Here is a 16,584-nt window from a genome sequence, read left to right on the forward strand (position 1 = left end):
CTTTGCTCTTGTCCTCTCACCAGGGTACTGATTGAGAGGGTGAAGGCATGTACAGAGCATCAGATTGGGGAGGAGCAGTGTGGGTTCAAAAGTGGTAGAGGATGATGTGTGGATCAGGTGTTTATTTTGAAGAATGTGTGTGAGAAATATTCAGAAAAACAGATGGATTTGTATGAGGATCTGGCAAATGCATAAGATAGGGTTGATAGAAGCAGTGGGAAATTCTTATTAAGAATATGAGTAAGAAGAGGGGAGTGACTGGTTCCCAGTGAAGGTCAGCCTGCAGCAATGGTGTGTGATGTCACCATGTTTGTTTAATTTGTTTATGAATGGGGTGGTTAGGGAGCTAAATGGACAAGTTTTAGAGAGAGGGGCAAGAAGTATACATTCTGTTGGGGAAGAGATGGCCTGGGAAGTGAGTCAGTGGTTATTTGCTGATGATATAGCACTGGTGGTTGATTCGAGTGATAAACTGCAAATGCTGGTGGCTGAGTTTGGATAAACGTGTGAAAGGAGAAATTGGAGAGTAGATGTTAATAAGAGCTAGGTTATTGGATTCAGCATTGTGATAATTTATAAGTGATGGAGCCCACTGAACTCATTATGGGGCTTGCTAGAAAGTTTGGATTATTTATTTTGATAAGTCCATACATATATTGCCGTGAAGGGGACAATGATGAAAATCTTTCAGTAAGAGAATTATTACCTTTCAACAACAACTTCAGTTCTTTATTAAAGTGAGAAGTAACTGCTTCTAAGGGATTTCTCCTCTCCATGTGACCAAACCATTTCAAAACACCATCTTCTGCTCTCTCAACCACTTTTTATTACCACACATCTCTCTTACCCTTTCATTACTTACTCGATCAAACCACCTCACACCACATATTGTCCTCAGACATCTCATTTCCAACACATCCACCCTCCTCCAAACAACTCTATCTATAGCCCATGCCTCGCAACAATATATTGTTGGGACCACTATTCCTTCAAACATACCCATTTTTGCTTTCCGAGATAATGTTCTTGCCTTCCACACATTTTTCAACGCTCGGAGAACTTTTGCCCCCTCCCCTACCCTGTGACTTACTTCCGCTTCCATGGTTCCATCCGCTGCCAAATCCACTTCCAGATATCTAAAACACTTCACTTCCTCTAGTTTTTCTCCATTCAAGCTTACCTCACAATTGACTTGTCCCTCAACCCTACTGTACCTAATAACCTTGCTCTTATTCACCTTTACTCTCAGCTTTCTCCTTTTACACATTTTACCAAACTCAGTCACCAGTTTATGCAGTTTCTCACCCAAATCAGCCACCAGCGCTGTATCATCAGTGAACAACAACTGACTCACTTCCCAAGCCCTCACATCCACAACAGACTGCATACTTGCTCCTCTCTCCAAAACTCTTGCACTCACCTCCCTAACAGCCCCATCCATAAACAAGTTAAACAACCATGGAGACATCACGCACCTCTGCCGCAAACTTACATTCACTGAGAACCAATCACTTTCCTCTGTTCCTACTCGTACACATGCCTTACATCCTCGATAAAAGCTTTTCACTGCTTCTAGCAACTTTCTTCCCACACCATATACTCTGAATACCTTCCATAGAGATATCTCTATCAGCTCTATCACATGCCTTCTTCAGATCCATAAATGCTACATACAAATCCATTTGCTTCTCTAAGTATTTCTCACGTACATTCTTCAAAGCAAACACCTGATCCACACATCCTCTACCACTTCTGAAACCACACTGTTCTCCCCCAATCTGATGCTCTGTACATGCTTTCACCCTCTCTCTCAATACCCTCCCATATAATTTCCCAGGAATACTCAACAAACTTATACCTCTGTAATTTGAGCACTCACCTTTATCCCCTTTGCCTTTGTACCATGGCACTATGCATGCATTCCGCCAATCCTCAGGCACCTCACCATGAGTCATACATACATTAGATATCCTTACCAACCAGTCAACAACACAGTCACCCCCATTTTTAATACACTCCACTGCAATACCATCCAATCCCACTGCCTTGCTGGCTTTCATCTTCCACAAAGCTTTTACTACCTCTTCTCTGTTTACCAAATCATTCTCCCTAACCCTCTCCCTTTGCAAACCACCTCGACCAAAACACCCTATATCTGCCATTCTATCTTCTAATGCATTCAACAAACCTTCACAATACTCTTTCCATCTCCTTTTCACATCACCACTACTTGTTATTACCTCCTCATTAGCCCCCTTCACTGAAGTTCCTATTTGTTCTCTCGTCTTATTCACTTTATTTACCTTTATTTACCAAAACATCTTTTTATTTTCCCTAAAATTTAATGATACTCTCTCATCCCAACTCTCATTTGCCCTCTTTTTCACCTCTTGCACCTTTCTCTTGACCTCCTTCCTCTTTCTTTTATACATCTCCCAATCATTTGCACTATTTCTCTGCAAAACTCGTCCAAATGCCTCTCTCTTCTCATTCACTAATAATCTTACTTCTTCATCCCACCACTCACTACCCTTTCTAATCTGCCCACCTCCCACGCTTTTCATGCCACAAGCATCTTTTGCACAAGCCATCACTGCTTCCCTAAATACATCCCATTCCTCCCCCACTCCCCTTTTGTCCTTAGCTCTCACCTTTTTCCATTCTGCACTCAGTCTCTCTTGGTACTTCCTCACACAAATCTCCTTCTCAAGCTCACTTACTCTCACCACTCTCTTCCCCTCAACATTCTCTCTTCTTTTCTGGAAACCTCTACAAATCTTCACCTTTGCCTCTACAAGATAATGATCAGACATCCCTCCAGTTGCACCTCTCAGCACATTAACATCCAAAAGTCTCTCTTTCGTGCGCCTATCAATTAACACATAATCCAATAATGCTCTCTGGCCATCTCTCCTACTTACATACATATACTTATGTATATCTCTCTTTTTAAACCAGGTATTCCCAATCACCAGTCCTTTTTCAGCGCACAAATCTACAAGCTCTTCACCATTTCCATTTACAACACTAAACACCCCATGTACACCATTTATTCCCTCAACTGCCACATTACTCACCTTTGCATTCAAATCACCCTTCACTATAACCCGGTCTCCTGCATCAAAACTAGTAACTCACTCACTCAGCTGCTCCCAAAACACTTGTCTCTCATGATCCTTCTTCTCATGCCCAGTTGCATATGCACCAATAATCACCCATCTCTCTCCATCCACTTTCAGTTTTACTCATATCAATTTCGAGTTTACTTTCTTACACTCTATCACATACTCCCACCACTCCTGTTTCAGGAGTATTGCTACATATATGTATATATGTACATGTCTGTGTATGTATATGTATGTATACACTGAAATGTATAGGTATGTATATGTGCGTGTGTGGGCGTTTATGTATATACATGTGTATGTGGGTGGGTTGGACCATTCTTTCATGTTTCCATGCCCTACCTTGCTAACGTGGAAGACAGCGCCTTAGTATACAAATAAAAGAAAATTTTTTTTAAGGTATTCTCTACAAACTTATTCCTCTGTAGTTTGAACACTTATTTTTACCCCTTTTGTCTGTGTACAATGGTGCCATACATGCTTTCTGTCAATCCTCAGTTACTTCACCATGATCCATACATTCATTGGATATCCTTACCAACCAATCAGTAACTTAGTCACCCCCTTTCTTAATAAATTCAACTGCAATACCATCCACTCCTGCTGCCTTGCTGGATTTCATCTTTCTCAAGGCTTTCACTACCTCTTTTCTCTTCACCAAACCATTCTCCATGACACTCTCACTTCGTATACCACCCTGACCAAAACACCCTACATCTGCCACTCTTATTATCAAACACATTATGATTCAAAAGATGCACTCCATCTCCTCCTCACTCTATCACTACATGTTATCACTTCCCCTCTTTCCTCTTTCACAGACGTTCCTATTTGTTCTCTTGTCTCTCAAACATTATTTACCTCTTTCCAAAACACCTTTTTATTCTCCCTAAAGTTTAATGATACTCTCTCATCCTAACTCCCTTTTGCCCTCTTTTTCAACCCTTACACCTTCGTCTTGTATATACCCCTTTTATTAGTACTGTTTCCTTGTAAGTATCATCAATGCCTTTCTTTTCTCTTTCTTTAACAACTTTACTTCTTCACCCTATCACTCACTACCCTTTCTAATCTGCCCACCTCCCACCTTTCGCATGCCACATGTATCTCATGTACATGCCATTAGTGCTTCCCTAAATACATCCCTTTCCTCACCCACTCCCCTCACTTCATTTGCTCTCACCTTTTGCCATTCTACACTCAGTCTTTTTTGCTTTCTTCACACAAGTCTCCTTTCCAAGCTCACTTACTCTCACTGCTCTTTTTCTCTACATTATCTCCTCTTATTTAAAAACCTCTGCAAATCTTTGGTTTCACCTCTACAAGATTGTGATCATACATCCCATCAGCCGCCCCTCTCAGCACATTCACGTCCAAAAGTCTCTTTTCCATGCCTTTCAAATAATACATAATCTAACAATATCCCTTGAGCATCTTTCCTACTCACTCACATATACTTGTGCATATCTCTGTTTTTAAACCAGGTATTCCCAGTCAACCAGTCTTTTTTCAGCACACAAATCCACAAGCTCTTCACCATTTCCATTCCCAACACTGAATACCCCATGTGCACCAGTTATACCCTGTACTGCCAAATTACTCACCTTCACATTTAAATCGCCCATCATTAATACCTGGTCTCGTGCACCAGAACTGCTGACACACTCACTCAGCTGCTCCGAAAACACTTGCCACTCATGATCTTTCTTCTCATGACTATGTGCTTAAGCACCTATCTCTCACCATCAGTCACTCCCACAACTCCTGCTTTTGAAGTAGTGCTACTTTTTCCTTATCTCTTGTCCTCTCACCAACTCCTGACTGTACTCCTAACACTTTTCCAAAACATTCTTCCTATTCCCTTGATTTTTTTTTTCTAAGTGAGCCAGAACATCCAGGTTTCTTTCTTAAGCATATCTGACCTTTCTTCTCATCTATCTGAGCCGTTAAGGAGGATGAGCACCCCTCGCTTGACTCCTCCTGTTTCATATTTTAGAAATTGAAATACAAGAAAGGTAGGGTTTCCACCCACCCACTTCCACCCCATGTAGGGAATATGAAGGTAGAATCCCCCCCCCCTCTCTCTCAGTATATATTTTTTTTCTTTTTCATACTATTTGCCGTTTCCCATGCTAGTGAGGTAGTGTTAAGAACACAGAACTGAGCCTTAAGAGGGAATATCCTCACATGGTCCCTTTGTCTGTTCCTTCTTTTACAAAATTGAAAATGAGAGGGGAAGATTTCCAGCCCCCCCCCCGATCGCCTTCTACGACACACAGGGAAAATGTGGAAAGTATTTTATCCCTTGGGATAGGTGAGAAAGAATACTTCCCATGTATTTCCTGCGTGTCATGAAAGGCAACTAAAAGGGAAGGAAGCAGGGGCTGGAAATCCCCCCCCCCCCTCGTTTTTAATTTTCCAAAAGAAGGAACAGAGAAGGGGGTCGAGTGAAGATATTCCCTCTAAGGCTCAGTCCTCTGTATATTTATATGTATGTATGTATGTGAGTAGGAGAGACGGTCAGAGGGCATTATTGGATTATGTGTTAATTGATAGGCATGGAAGAGAGATTTTTGGATATTAATGTGCTGAGAGGGGCATCTGGAGGGATGTCTGATTACTATCTAGGGGGGGCAAAGGTGAAGATTTGTAGGGGTTTTCAATAAAGAAGAGAGAATGTTGGGGAGAAGAGAATGGTGAGAGTAAGTGAGCTTGGAAAGGAGACTTGTGTGAGGAAGTGACAGGAGAGATTGAGTGTAGAATGGCTAAAGGTGAGAGCAAATGAAGTGAGGGGAGTACGTGAGGAATGGGATGAATTTAAGGAAGTAGTGATGGCTTGTGCAAAAGATGCATAAGAAAAGTTGGGAGGTGGGCAGATTAGAAAGGGTAGTGAGTGGTGGGTGAAGTAAAGTTGTTAGTGAAAGAGAAAAGAGGCATTTGGATGATACTTGCAAGGAGGGAGTGCAAATGACTGGGAGATGTATAAAAGAAAGTAGCAGGGGGTCAAGAGAAAGGTGCAAGGGTTGAAAAAGAGGGCAAATGAGAGTTGGGGTGAGAGAGTATCATTAAACTTTAGGGAGAATAAAAAGAGTGTGGTTGAGAGAGCAGAAGAGGATGTATTGGAATGGTTTGGTCACATGGAGAGAATGAGTAAAGAAAGATTGACAAAGAGGATATATATGTCAGAGGTGGAGGGAATGAGGAAAAGTGGGAGACCAAATTGGAGGTGGAAGGATGGAGTGAAAAAGATTTTGAGCAATCGGGGCCTGAACATGCAGGACGGTGAAAGGCATGCAAGGAATAGAGTGAATTGGAACGATGTGGTATACTGGGGTTGACGTGCTGTCAATAGATTGAACCAGGGCATGTGAAGCGTCTGGGGTAAACCATGGAAAGTTTTGTGGGCCCTGGATGTGGAAAGGGAGCTGTGGTTTTGGTGCATTATACATGACAGCTAGACTGAGTGTGAACAAATGTGGCCTTTGTTGTCTTTTCCTAGCGCTGCCTCATGTGCGTGCAGGGGGAGGGGGTTGTCATTTCATGTGTGGCGGGGTGGCAACGGGAATGAATAAAGGCAGGAAGTATGAATTATGTATATGTATACCTTGAAATGTATAGGTATGTATATGTGCATGTGTGGGCTTTGTATGTATATTCATGTGTATGTGGGTGGGTTGAGCCATTCTTTTGTCTGTTTCCTTGTGCTACCTCGCTGACGCAGGAGACAGCAACAAAGTATAATGAATGAATAGATAAATAGAAAGATATTTTGGAAGGAGGTAAATAATGTTCGTAAGACAAGAGAACAAATGGGAACATTGGTGAAGGGGGCAAGTGGGGAAGTAATAACAGGTAGTGATGAAGTGAGAAGGAGATGGAGTGAGTATTCTGAATGTATTTGATGATAGAACAGCAGATTTAGAGTGTTTTAGTTGGGGTGGTGTGTGACGTGAGAGGATCAGGGAAAATGGTTTGGTTAAGAGAGAAGAGGTAGTGAAAGCTTTGTGGAAGATGAAATCTGGCAAGGTATTGCTGTAGAGTTTATTAAGAAAGTGGGTGACTGTGTTGTTGATTTGTTGGTAAGGATATTCACTGTATGTATGGATCATGGTGATGTGCCTAAGGATTGGCAGAATGCATGCATAGTGCCATTGTACAAAGGCAAAGGGGATAAAGGTGAGTGTTCAAACTACAGAGGCATAAGTTTGTTGAGCATTCCTGGTAAATTATATGGGAGGGTATTAACTGATAGGGTCAAAACATCAGATTGGGGAAGAGCAGTGTGGTTTCAGAAGTGGTAGAGGATGTGTTGATCAGGAGTTTACTTTGAAGAATGTGTATGGAAATACTTAGAAAAACAGATGGATTTGTATGTAGCATTTATGGAACTGGAGAAGGCATTTGATTGGGTTTGTGGAAGGTTTTATGAGTATAAGGTGTGGGAGGTAAGCTGCTAGAAGCAGTGAAAAGTTTTTACCAAGGATGTAAGGCATGTGTATGTGTAGGAAGAGAGGAGAGTGATTGGTTCCCAGTGAAGGTCAGTCCGCAACAGGGGTGTGTGATGTCCCCATGATTGTTTAATTTGTTTACAGGATGGGCTGGTTAGGGAGGTAAATGCAAGAGTTTTGGAGAGAGTGGCGAGTATGCGGTCCACTGGGCATGAGAGGGTGTGGGAAGTGTGTCATTTGTAGTTCGCTGATGATACAGCTCAGGTGGCTGATTTAAGTGTGAAACTGCTGAAGCTGGCGACTAAATTTGGAAAAGTATGTAAAAGGAGAAAGTTGAGAGTAAATATGAATAAGAGCAAGGTTATTAGGTTCATTAGGGAGTGGACTAAGCAGCGAATGGAACCATGGAAGCGGAAGTGAGTCACAGGGTGGGGAGGGGGCAAAGGTTCTGGGAGCAATGAAGAATATGTGGAAGGAGAGATTGTTATCTCGGAGAGCAGAAATAGGTATGTTTGGAGGAATAGTAGTTCCAACAATATATGGTTGCAAGGCATGGGCTGTAGGTAGGATTGTACAGAGGAGGGTGGATGTATTGGAAATTAAATGTTTGAGGACAATATGTGGTGTGAGGTGGTTTGATCAAGTAATTAATGAAAGGGTGAGAGAGATGTGTTTAAAGAAGTGGCACTTAACAGCATTTGAAGTGCTAGTTCACTGCACATCCATCACTAACCCTTTCGATACCCAGCTGCCTACCTTTACTACTTTCCAGGAAGGAAGAGAAAGTATCATCATCACTACTTCCAATGTTTCTCTCTATTTTCTTTAAACATTTTCTATTCTCTGTCGTCCATTCCTTCGGGGAACTCCCATCAAGGGGATGGCCACAACAAAAGTGTGCCCACTTCTCCCTGTCCTTACATGCCTTACAAGCATACACCATTTCATGCATTCTTCCACCATTTCTCTCACTCCAGTACTCTTCCACTTTATTCCCCATGTCATAGATAGTCTTCCTCTCTCCTTGTATGACAGTACCTTTCCATTCTCTTTATTCCTCTCCATCTAAAGTTAATGAGAATGATAACTTTAGTTGTAGGAATACAAAAATTTTTTTTATAGAAAATCTCATTAAAGCATCTTATGTTGACTTTGAGATCAAGGTGAGTGGTGCATAGTTAGCTAAGCAGAAGACAATGGGTATTGAGTGTTGAGTTTTAGCCAGCCTAGTCCATACAGACACACACACACACACACACACACACACATGCATGCACGTACTCACACTTTATGAGCAAATGGATTTCTTGAGGATTTTTGAAGGTGATGACAGTACATTCAACATCATTTTATTTATATAAGATTCTTAGATGAGAAATTCATCATTGATTTGTCAAAGTTTTAGTTAGCTGCATTTATGATTGACTTGTCCAGTTCCAAATTTGTTTTGGGGCTCCTACAGCCTAAGGTGTTTTCAAATAATTAAAGAAATTAAAACAAAAATTTGTTCACTTCCAAATTTGTTTTGTTTTGGGGCTCCTACAGCCTAAGTATTTTCAAGTAATTAAAGAAACTAAAACAAAAATTGACTTTGTAAGTTTTTTCAACAATGTTGAAAGACATAATCTATCGAAATAGAAAAAACTACATCAGGAGCTGATTTAGTTTCCATAGCAGTACAATAATTTGTGAGCCTTTTTCTACAGTGTAAATGTCTTATAGGGTGCAAATAAAACTTCATGATTATCATCACTGTCCTAATACTGTATTTTATTTCACTACTTTAATTCAGAATTGCTTCTTTTCCTCCCAAGTCACTATATGTTTATTTATGTGGCTGTAGATGGATGGGTATCACTCTCACAGCTGCTAGGTGTGCTATCAGAAACATTGCACCATGGCGTTTTTAGAGTATCTGACTGCTGCAAAATTTATTTTTATTATTATTGCTGGTGATATTTGGTATCTATACATGGCTCATAGCTGCTGTTGGAAATTTGAAATGGGGTAGGACACATCATGTATATTATATGTCTGTAGGACTCTGGTCCCAAGTGTATGGCATAAATGTGTAGGACAGAAAAGGTTTAGACATGGATGAAATTTCAGATGTGAATGAGATTTATCTTGTAAACTGCAGTACCTCACATGAACTTGAATAGAGTTGGTTTTCTCAAAAATTCTTTTACTTTCCAGAATGGTGCTGGTCCATCCCGCAACAGTGACACCTCAGACACTGATGACGATGTTCAGGATGATGAAGATGCCATAAGTGTCAAGGCAGTAGCTCCTGTGCTACATGAGGATGACACCAGTGCTGGGCACTGAATAGCCCAATTACAGTCAGTTGAAGAACAATATCCTACAGGGGAACAGTAATCATGATATTACTTTTAAGAGTACAGAATATGAGAACTTAGAGTTTAACAAGCAGAAAATTATGGCATGCTCATGGAATTATATCTCAATGTAGCAGATACCATCATCATCAGAACTTTACGTGAATAATCATATGCCATAAAATGAATTTTGAGATATACTCAGTAATTTTTGTAGTGAACATTATATGCGTACCAAGAACTCATGGCTACCAGAATGTTTTGTTTACTTTCTGAATATTCAAGTAACCATCAAGAATCCCTGTTTAAGACTGCCAAGTGAACGACTTTGTTTCAAAATCAATTCCTATTGCATGTAAGAACCTATCTGATATTTCCCGGAATATCTCCAGATGTGACACTTCTGAACATTCCTAGATCCTACGAAGTGTTGGACATTCTTATATATATCATTCTATCCAGGATTAAGAGGAATATCTGGAAATGCACATACCTCCTTGTTTGTTAACATGATAAACGCAGTTGCACAACTCGTATATGGATGGGGCCTGAGGATTCCATTTGAAACTTGCACTTGGTTCCTAAGGATTCATGAATATATATTCAGCAGTTGTGAATGCAGTTATTATTGTTCTCCAGATAATATGCTATTTTCTTTATTATATTATGTTGATGCATTCCATATGAGAATATACTGTTAATGTGCTCAATAGATTTCTCTTCATGTTGTTCTTCATTGTTATTTGTCTCATAATAATATTTAAGAATTTAGCTTCATCTCCCAAGATGAATGAGCATTCCATTATGTTAATAGTTGGCATTTGTACATTACTGTTATTTAAGAATCTTATTATTATATATATGCAACTTAATGGTGCAGTCATTTGTTAATTTTATTTCAATTCCTTTGGTTGTGTTATGTCCCAATCGTGTATTCTCTAGTCTGGAGTGCATAATCTCGAATTCTGTCAAGTTACTTGAACTTGCAAAAGCATACATTCTGGCTTTTAGGTTATTGGATAACCATTACCACTGGTATGTAATTTATGCAATATTATCTGTGGTAAGTTCAGAAATTTTTATAAATATTCACAATACCTCTAATTTAAATCCTGTATATACCATTCCAAGTACATTCTCTCCTCATGATTCATGGTACTTACTGAAAGGAAATAATTTCTCATTATATATAGGTATTTACTCAGGTGTTGCCAATCCACCATATAATGTTTAAGGATGTGGGCATAATCTAAAAATGTTCATAACCCCCTAGACTCATTCCAGAGAATACTGTTGCAGATAAAGGAGATACCAGTGTCACTATCAAGGAGTTTCTTAGGGATAATCCATATATCTGGAGTGGTGCTTGAACATGTGTTTATATTAAAAGAAGTACTTTTAGTAGAAGTGCAAAGAAATACTCTGTATAATTAGATTAAAGATGAAAATTCACTGAAAATCAATTAATATAGTATATAGGTAATGCTGGTCATACCAATAAATATTGTTTTGTTTAATGGTGGGAAGAAATGCAACCAAAGATAGCAAGACGCTCAGTATGTATTATTGTGGCAAACAGGGCTTACGGGTGTGAAGAAGATTAACACGTCTTACAGTATCTTTGTGTATCTCTGGTGGTTTTGGGCTTGGGATTAGTGAGATAATTACCATGCTCAAATCTGTTGGTGAGAAAAGAAGATGGCAACTTTATTGTAATTATCACTTTGGCAGCTGAGTTAAACAAGTATGAGACATGTCTCATTCTTGGAGTCACACTAGACATCATACAGTTGGATGAATTGTTTCAGTCTCTGTGAGAAAAATTCAATGTACAAATGACATATATCCAAAATCAGGTGTGAATATATAATGAGCTGGTGTCTCTACTGCTTCTATGTCACTTTAATATACTGATTTTAGTCAGTAACCATTGTTTGGTTGCATAAGATATGCTGTGTACCTGTGTAAGATACTGAGGTTTTGAACAGTCTTGCTGTGCATGAGGCGTCCAGGTTAAGGAGCTCTAAAATGGGTGGTAACTATGAAATGTGTATCTGATATTACCACATTCTGCATACTTCTATAATATTTTTATAATTGTATAATATATTACTGAAATAATAGTAGAAACGGTGGACTTGAGTACTTTAAACAGTACTTACAAAGGATTGCCAAATTTATGATAAATGATCTATGGCAGAGTGCTATAGAACAGTCAGTTATATATTTTCCTGTTACCCTCCCAACTGCTGAGCAAAGACAGGTTTTGTGTAGATATCATTGTTGGCTGTGTGGTCAGTGGATTAGATGAATGTGTCTGTGAAGAAGGAGTTTTAATGTGTGAATGACAGTAAATATGAATCTTTATTTAAATGATATATTAATGTAAGTAATGTGTGCTTGTAGTTACCCTGGTGTATTCTCCAGTGTGATTTTTTTACATTCATATGGAAAAGTACCAGTCCTTTTTGGTAGCACATGCTGAAGTGTTGCCATCTGAGTTTTTCAGATTTTAATTGGAACAAAATTAAGTTCTGTGGCTTGAAAAAATTTTGATAGTGGGGATTTGTATGATCAGAATTGCTGCTATGAATATATTGGTCTGTGATAGACCTTTCATCATAATAATAAAGTCTAACTGGATTAAATATCTGGCCAAGTTGAAGTGGAAAATTTATTGTTGTACATATTCTGTAAATTCTAGAGTAAGTAGGTTTGGATATACCCTGTATATATTGTATTCCAAATATTTTCGTCTCATGTTCATAGCTAATTATGTATAGCACTGTGTTAACTAAGCTTCACTACATTATCTCCTTTTCCAGTTTATGGGGAATCTATTAATCATCTGCATATTCATCTCTTAAATTCCTTCTGGGAAACTCTTGACCTCATTGACCATCAGTCCTCTGCCTGTTGATGCCAGGTTTATCATAAAGTGATGACATAAATCTCAACATTTTGTTACAAGTTTTAAAAAAGAATCATTTTAATTCCTTTAACTATACACTGCTGTTTTTTGCAGTCATGAAATAATAGAAAACTTAATTGTTGAAATATACAAAATGTAATGGTGCCAAATTCAGATTGAGTTGGCAGCAGTGAATTTCCCAACATATGTATAAATTATTCAGAATCACAACACTTTAATTTCTCTGTCTCTTTTGCCTTCCACATCTTTTTCCTATAAAGGTACAATGACAGTGACATAATAAGATACAGTTCCTTTGCTCTATAAGCTCGAACTTTTCTTATATTTTTTGAACTTTATTCTGTTCTCCCTCATCAACTAACCCATATCTTTATTGATTCTCTTTTCTTATGCTCTTTCAGTCTTTTTAATTTTCATTGTTTTTTGTTCTTTTCTTACTGTAATCTCCTAATTCATTTTCATTAGCTTCTTTTCTCCCTCTTTTCTCCTTTTTATTCTCCTTCAAGCCTTTCTAAGAGATTCCTTTTAGTTCTGTATCCGAGAATCACTGTATCAGGTCATGTGTCTTCTGGACAAATACTCTCTCTTCAAAATAAATGTGAACTACAAATATATCTTTGTTTACTTCTCCTGTCTTTTATTCAATTCTTTACTTACGATGAAAATTTCTGAGGAACGAAGGTCTATTCAGACCTTTATATTCAATGTAAATGTAACGATAATTACAATTTAAACCTTAAAAACACTGACGATAATCCATTTGATAAGTGGTCTCTTTCAGAGATATTCACTCTTCGATGTCAGTTATATGAAGAAATGATACCGTAAAGTTATGGAATATAAGAGAATCATTCACTTTATGCAAATTGTGTATACTGTACAAAAATTGATTTCCTGTTTACTGGTAATAAGGTGGTTTCTGATGCTAATTAGATTGTTTCCCTTTACATAATGTAGATTGGGTGTATGAATTTTGATGCAGATGATGTAAAAATTTCTTTGTAATGAACAAAGGTTTACATTTTGAACAGCATATAACTTTTTTTTTATTATTTTGCTTTGTCGCTGTCTCCCGCATTAGCGAGGTAGCGCAAGGAAACACACGAAAGAATGGCCCAACCCACCCACATACGCATGTATATACATACAAGTCCACACACGCAAATATACATACCTATACATCTCAATGTATACATATATATATACACACAGACATATACATATATACACATCTACATAATTCATACTGTCTGCCTTTATTCATTCCCATCGCCACCTCGCCACACATGAAATAACAACCCCCTCCCCCCTCATGTGTGTGAGGTAGCTCTAGGAAAAGACTACTAAGGCCACATTCGTTCACACTCAGTCTCTAGCTGTCATGTAATAATGCACCGAAACCACAGCTCCCTTTCCACATCCAGGCCCCACAGAACTTTCCATGGTTTACCCCAGATGCTTCACATGCCCTGGTTCAATCCATTGACGGTATACCGCATCGTTCCAATTCACTCTATTCCTTGCACGCCTTTCACCCTCCTGCATGTTCAGGCCCCGATCACTCAAAATCTTTTTCACTCCATCTTTCCACCTCCAATTTGGTCTCCCACTTCTCCTTGTTCCCTCCATCTCTGACACATATATCCTCTTGGTCAATCTTTCCTCACTCATTCTCTCCATGTGACCAAACCATTTCAAAACACCCTCTTCTGCTCTCCCAACCACACTCTTTTTATTACCACACATCTCTCTTACCCTATTATTACTTACTCGATCAAGCCACCTCACACCACATATTGTCCTCAAACATCTCATTTCCAGCACATCCACCCTCCTACACACAACTCTATCCATAGCCCACGCCTTGCAACCATACAACATTGTTGGAACCACTATTCCTTCAGACATAGCCATTTTTGCTTTCCGAGATAATGTTCTCGACTTCCACACATTCTTCAAGGCTCCCAGAATTTTCGCCCCCTCCCCCACCCTATGATTCACTTCAGCTTCCATGGTTCCATCCGCTGCCAGATCCATTCCCAGATATCTAAAACACTTCACTTCCTCCAGTTTTTCTCCATTCAAACTTACCTCTCAATTGACTTGACCCTCAACCCTACTGTACCTAATAACCTTGCTCTTATTCACATTTACTCTCAACTTTCTTCTTTCATGAAACACTTTACCAAACTCAGTCACCAGCTACTGCAGTTTCTCACATGAATCAGCCACCAGCGCTGTATCATCAGCGAACAACAACTGACTCACTTTCCAAGCTCTCTCATCCACAACAGACTGCATACTTGCCCCTCATTCCAAAACTCTTGCATTCACCTCCCTAACATCCCCATCCATAAACAAATTAAACAACCATGGAGACATCACACACCCCTGCCTGCAAACCTACATTCACTGAGAACCAATCACTTCCTACATCTACACATGCCTTACATCCTCGATAAAAACTTTTCACTGCTTCTAACAACTTGCCTCCCACACCATATATTCTTAATACCTTCCACAGAGCATCTCTATCAACTCTATCATATGCCCTCTCCAGATCCATAAATGCTACATACAAATCCATTTGCTTTTCTAAGTATTTCTCACATACATTCTTCAACACATCCTCTACCACTTCTGAAACCACACTGCTCTTCCCCAGTCTGATGCTCTGTACATCCCTTCACCCTCTCAATCAATACCCTCCTGTATAATTTACCAGGAATACTCAGCAAACTTATACCTCTGTAATTTGAGCACTCACTCTTATCCCCTTTGCTTTTGTACAATGGCACTATGCAAGCATTCCACCAAACCACAGGGCACCTCACCATGAATCATACATACATTAAATAACCTTACCAACCAGTCAACAATGCAGTCACCCCCTTCTTTAATAAATTCCACTGCAATACCATCCAAACCCGCTGCCTTGCTGGCTTTCATCTTCCGCAAAGCTTTTACTACCTCTTCTCTGTTTACCAATCATTTTCCCTAACCCTCTCATTTCCACTCACTCATATAACATATATACATTTATATATAACATATACTTGCCCCTCTTTCCAAAGCTCTTGCATTCACCTCCCTAACAACCCCATTCATAAACAAATTAAACAACCATGGAGACATCACACACCCCTGCCGCAAACCAACATTCACTGAGAACCAATCACTTTCCTCTTCCTACACGCACACATACCGTACATCCTCGATAAAAACTTTTCACTGCTTTTAACAACTTGCCTCCCACACCATATATTCTTAATACCTTCCACATAGCATCTCTATCAACTCTATCATATGCCTTCTCCAGATCCATAAATGCTACATACAAATCCATTTGCTTTTCTAAGTATTTCTCACATACATTCTTCAAAGCAAACACCTGATCCACACATCCTCTACCACTTCTGAAACCACACTGCTCTTCCCTAATCTGATGCTCTGTATATGCCTTCACCCTCTCAATCAATACCCTCCTAAATAATTTCCCAGGAATACTCAACAAACATATACCTCTGTAATTTGAGCACTCACTCTTATCCCCTTTGCCTTTGTACAATGGCACTATGCAAGCATTCTGCCAATCCTCAGGCACCTCGCCATGAGTCATACATATATTAAATAACCTTACCAACCAGTCAACAATACAGTCACCCCCTTTTTTAGTAAATTCCACTACAATACCAAGCAGACCTGCTGCCTTGCTGGGTTTCATCTTCCGCAAAGCTTTT

At 39.3% G+C, this 16,584-nt stretch overlaps 1 protein-coding gene across 14 annotated transcripts in view; it reads left to right on the top strand.

Moving 5' to 3' along the window:
* Positions 1-13,456, top strand: part of wnd (Mitogen-activated protein kinase kinase kinase 13 wallenda) — a 436,263-nt gene extending 422,807 nt beyond the window's left edge. For all 14 annotated transcript variants that reach the window (XM_071659723.1, XM_071659719.1, XM_071659722.1 and 11 more), the window contains one exon: positions 9,770-13,456. In XM_071659723.1, the coding sequence (XP_071515824.1) occupies positions 9,770-9,901 (132 nt within the window). In that variant the 3' untranslated portion in view covers positions 9,902-13,456. The remainder of the gene's footprint in view (positions 1-9,769) is intronic.
* Positions 13,457-16,584: the final 3,128 nt, after the last annotated feature.

The sequence above is a fragment of the Panulirus ornatus genome, chromosome 68 (genome assembly GCF_036320965.1).
Source record: "Panulirus ornatus isolate Po-2019 chromosome 68, ASM3632096v1, whole genome shotgun sequence".
Classification (NCBI taxonomy): Eukaryota; Metazoa; Arthropoda; class Malacostraca; order Decapoda; family Palinuridae; genus Panulirus; species Panulirus ornatus.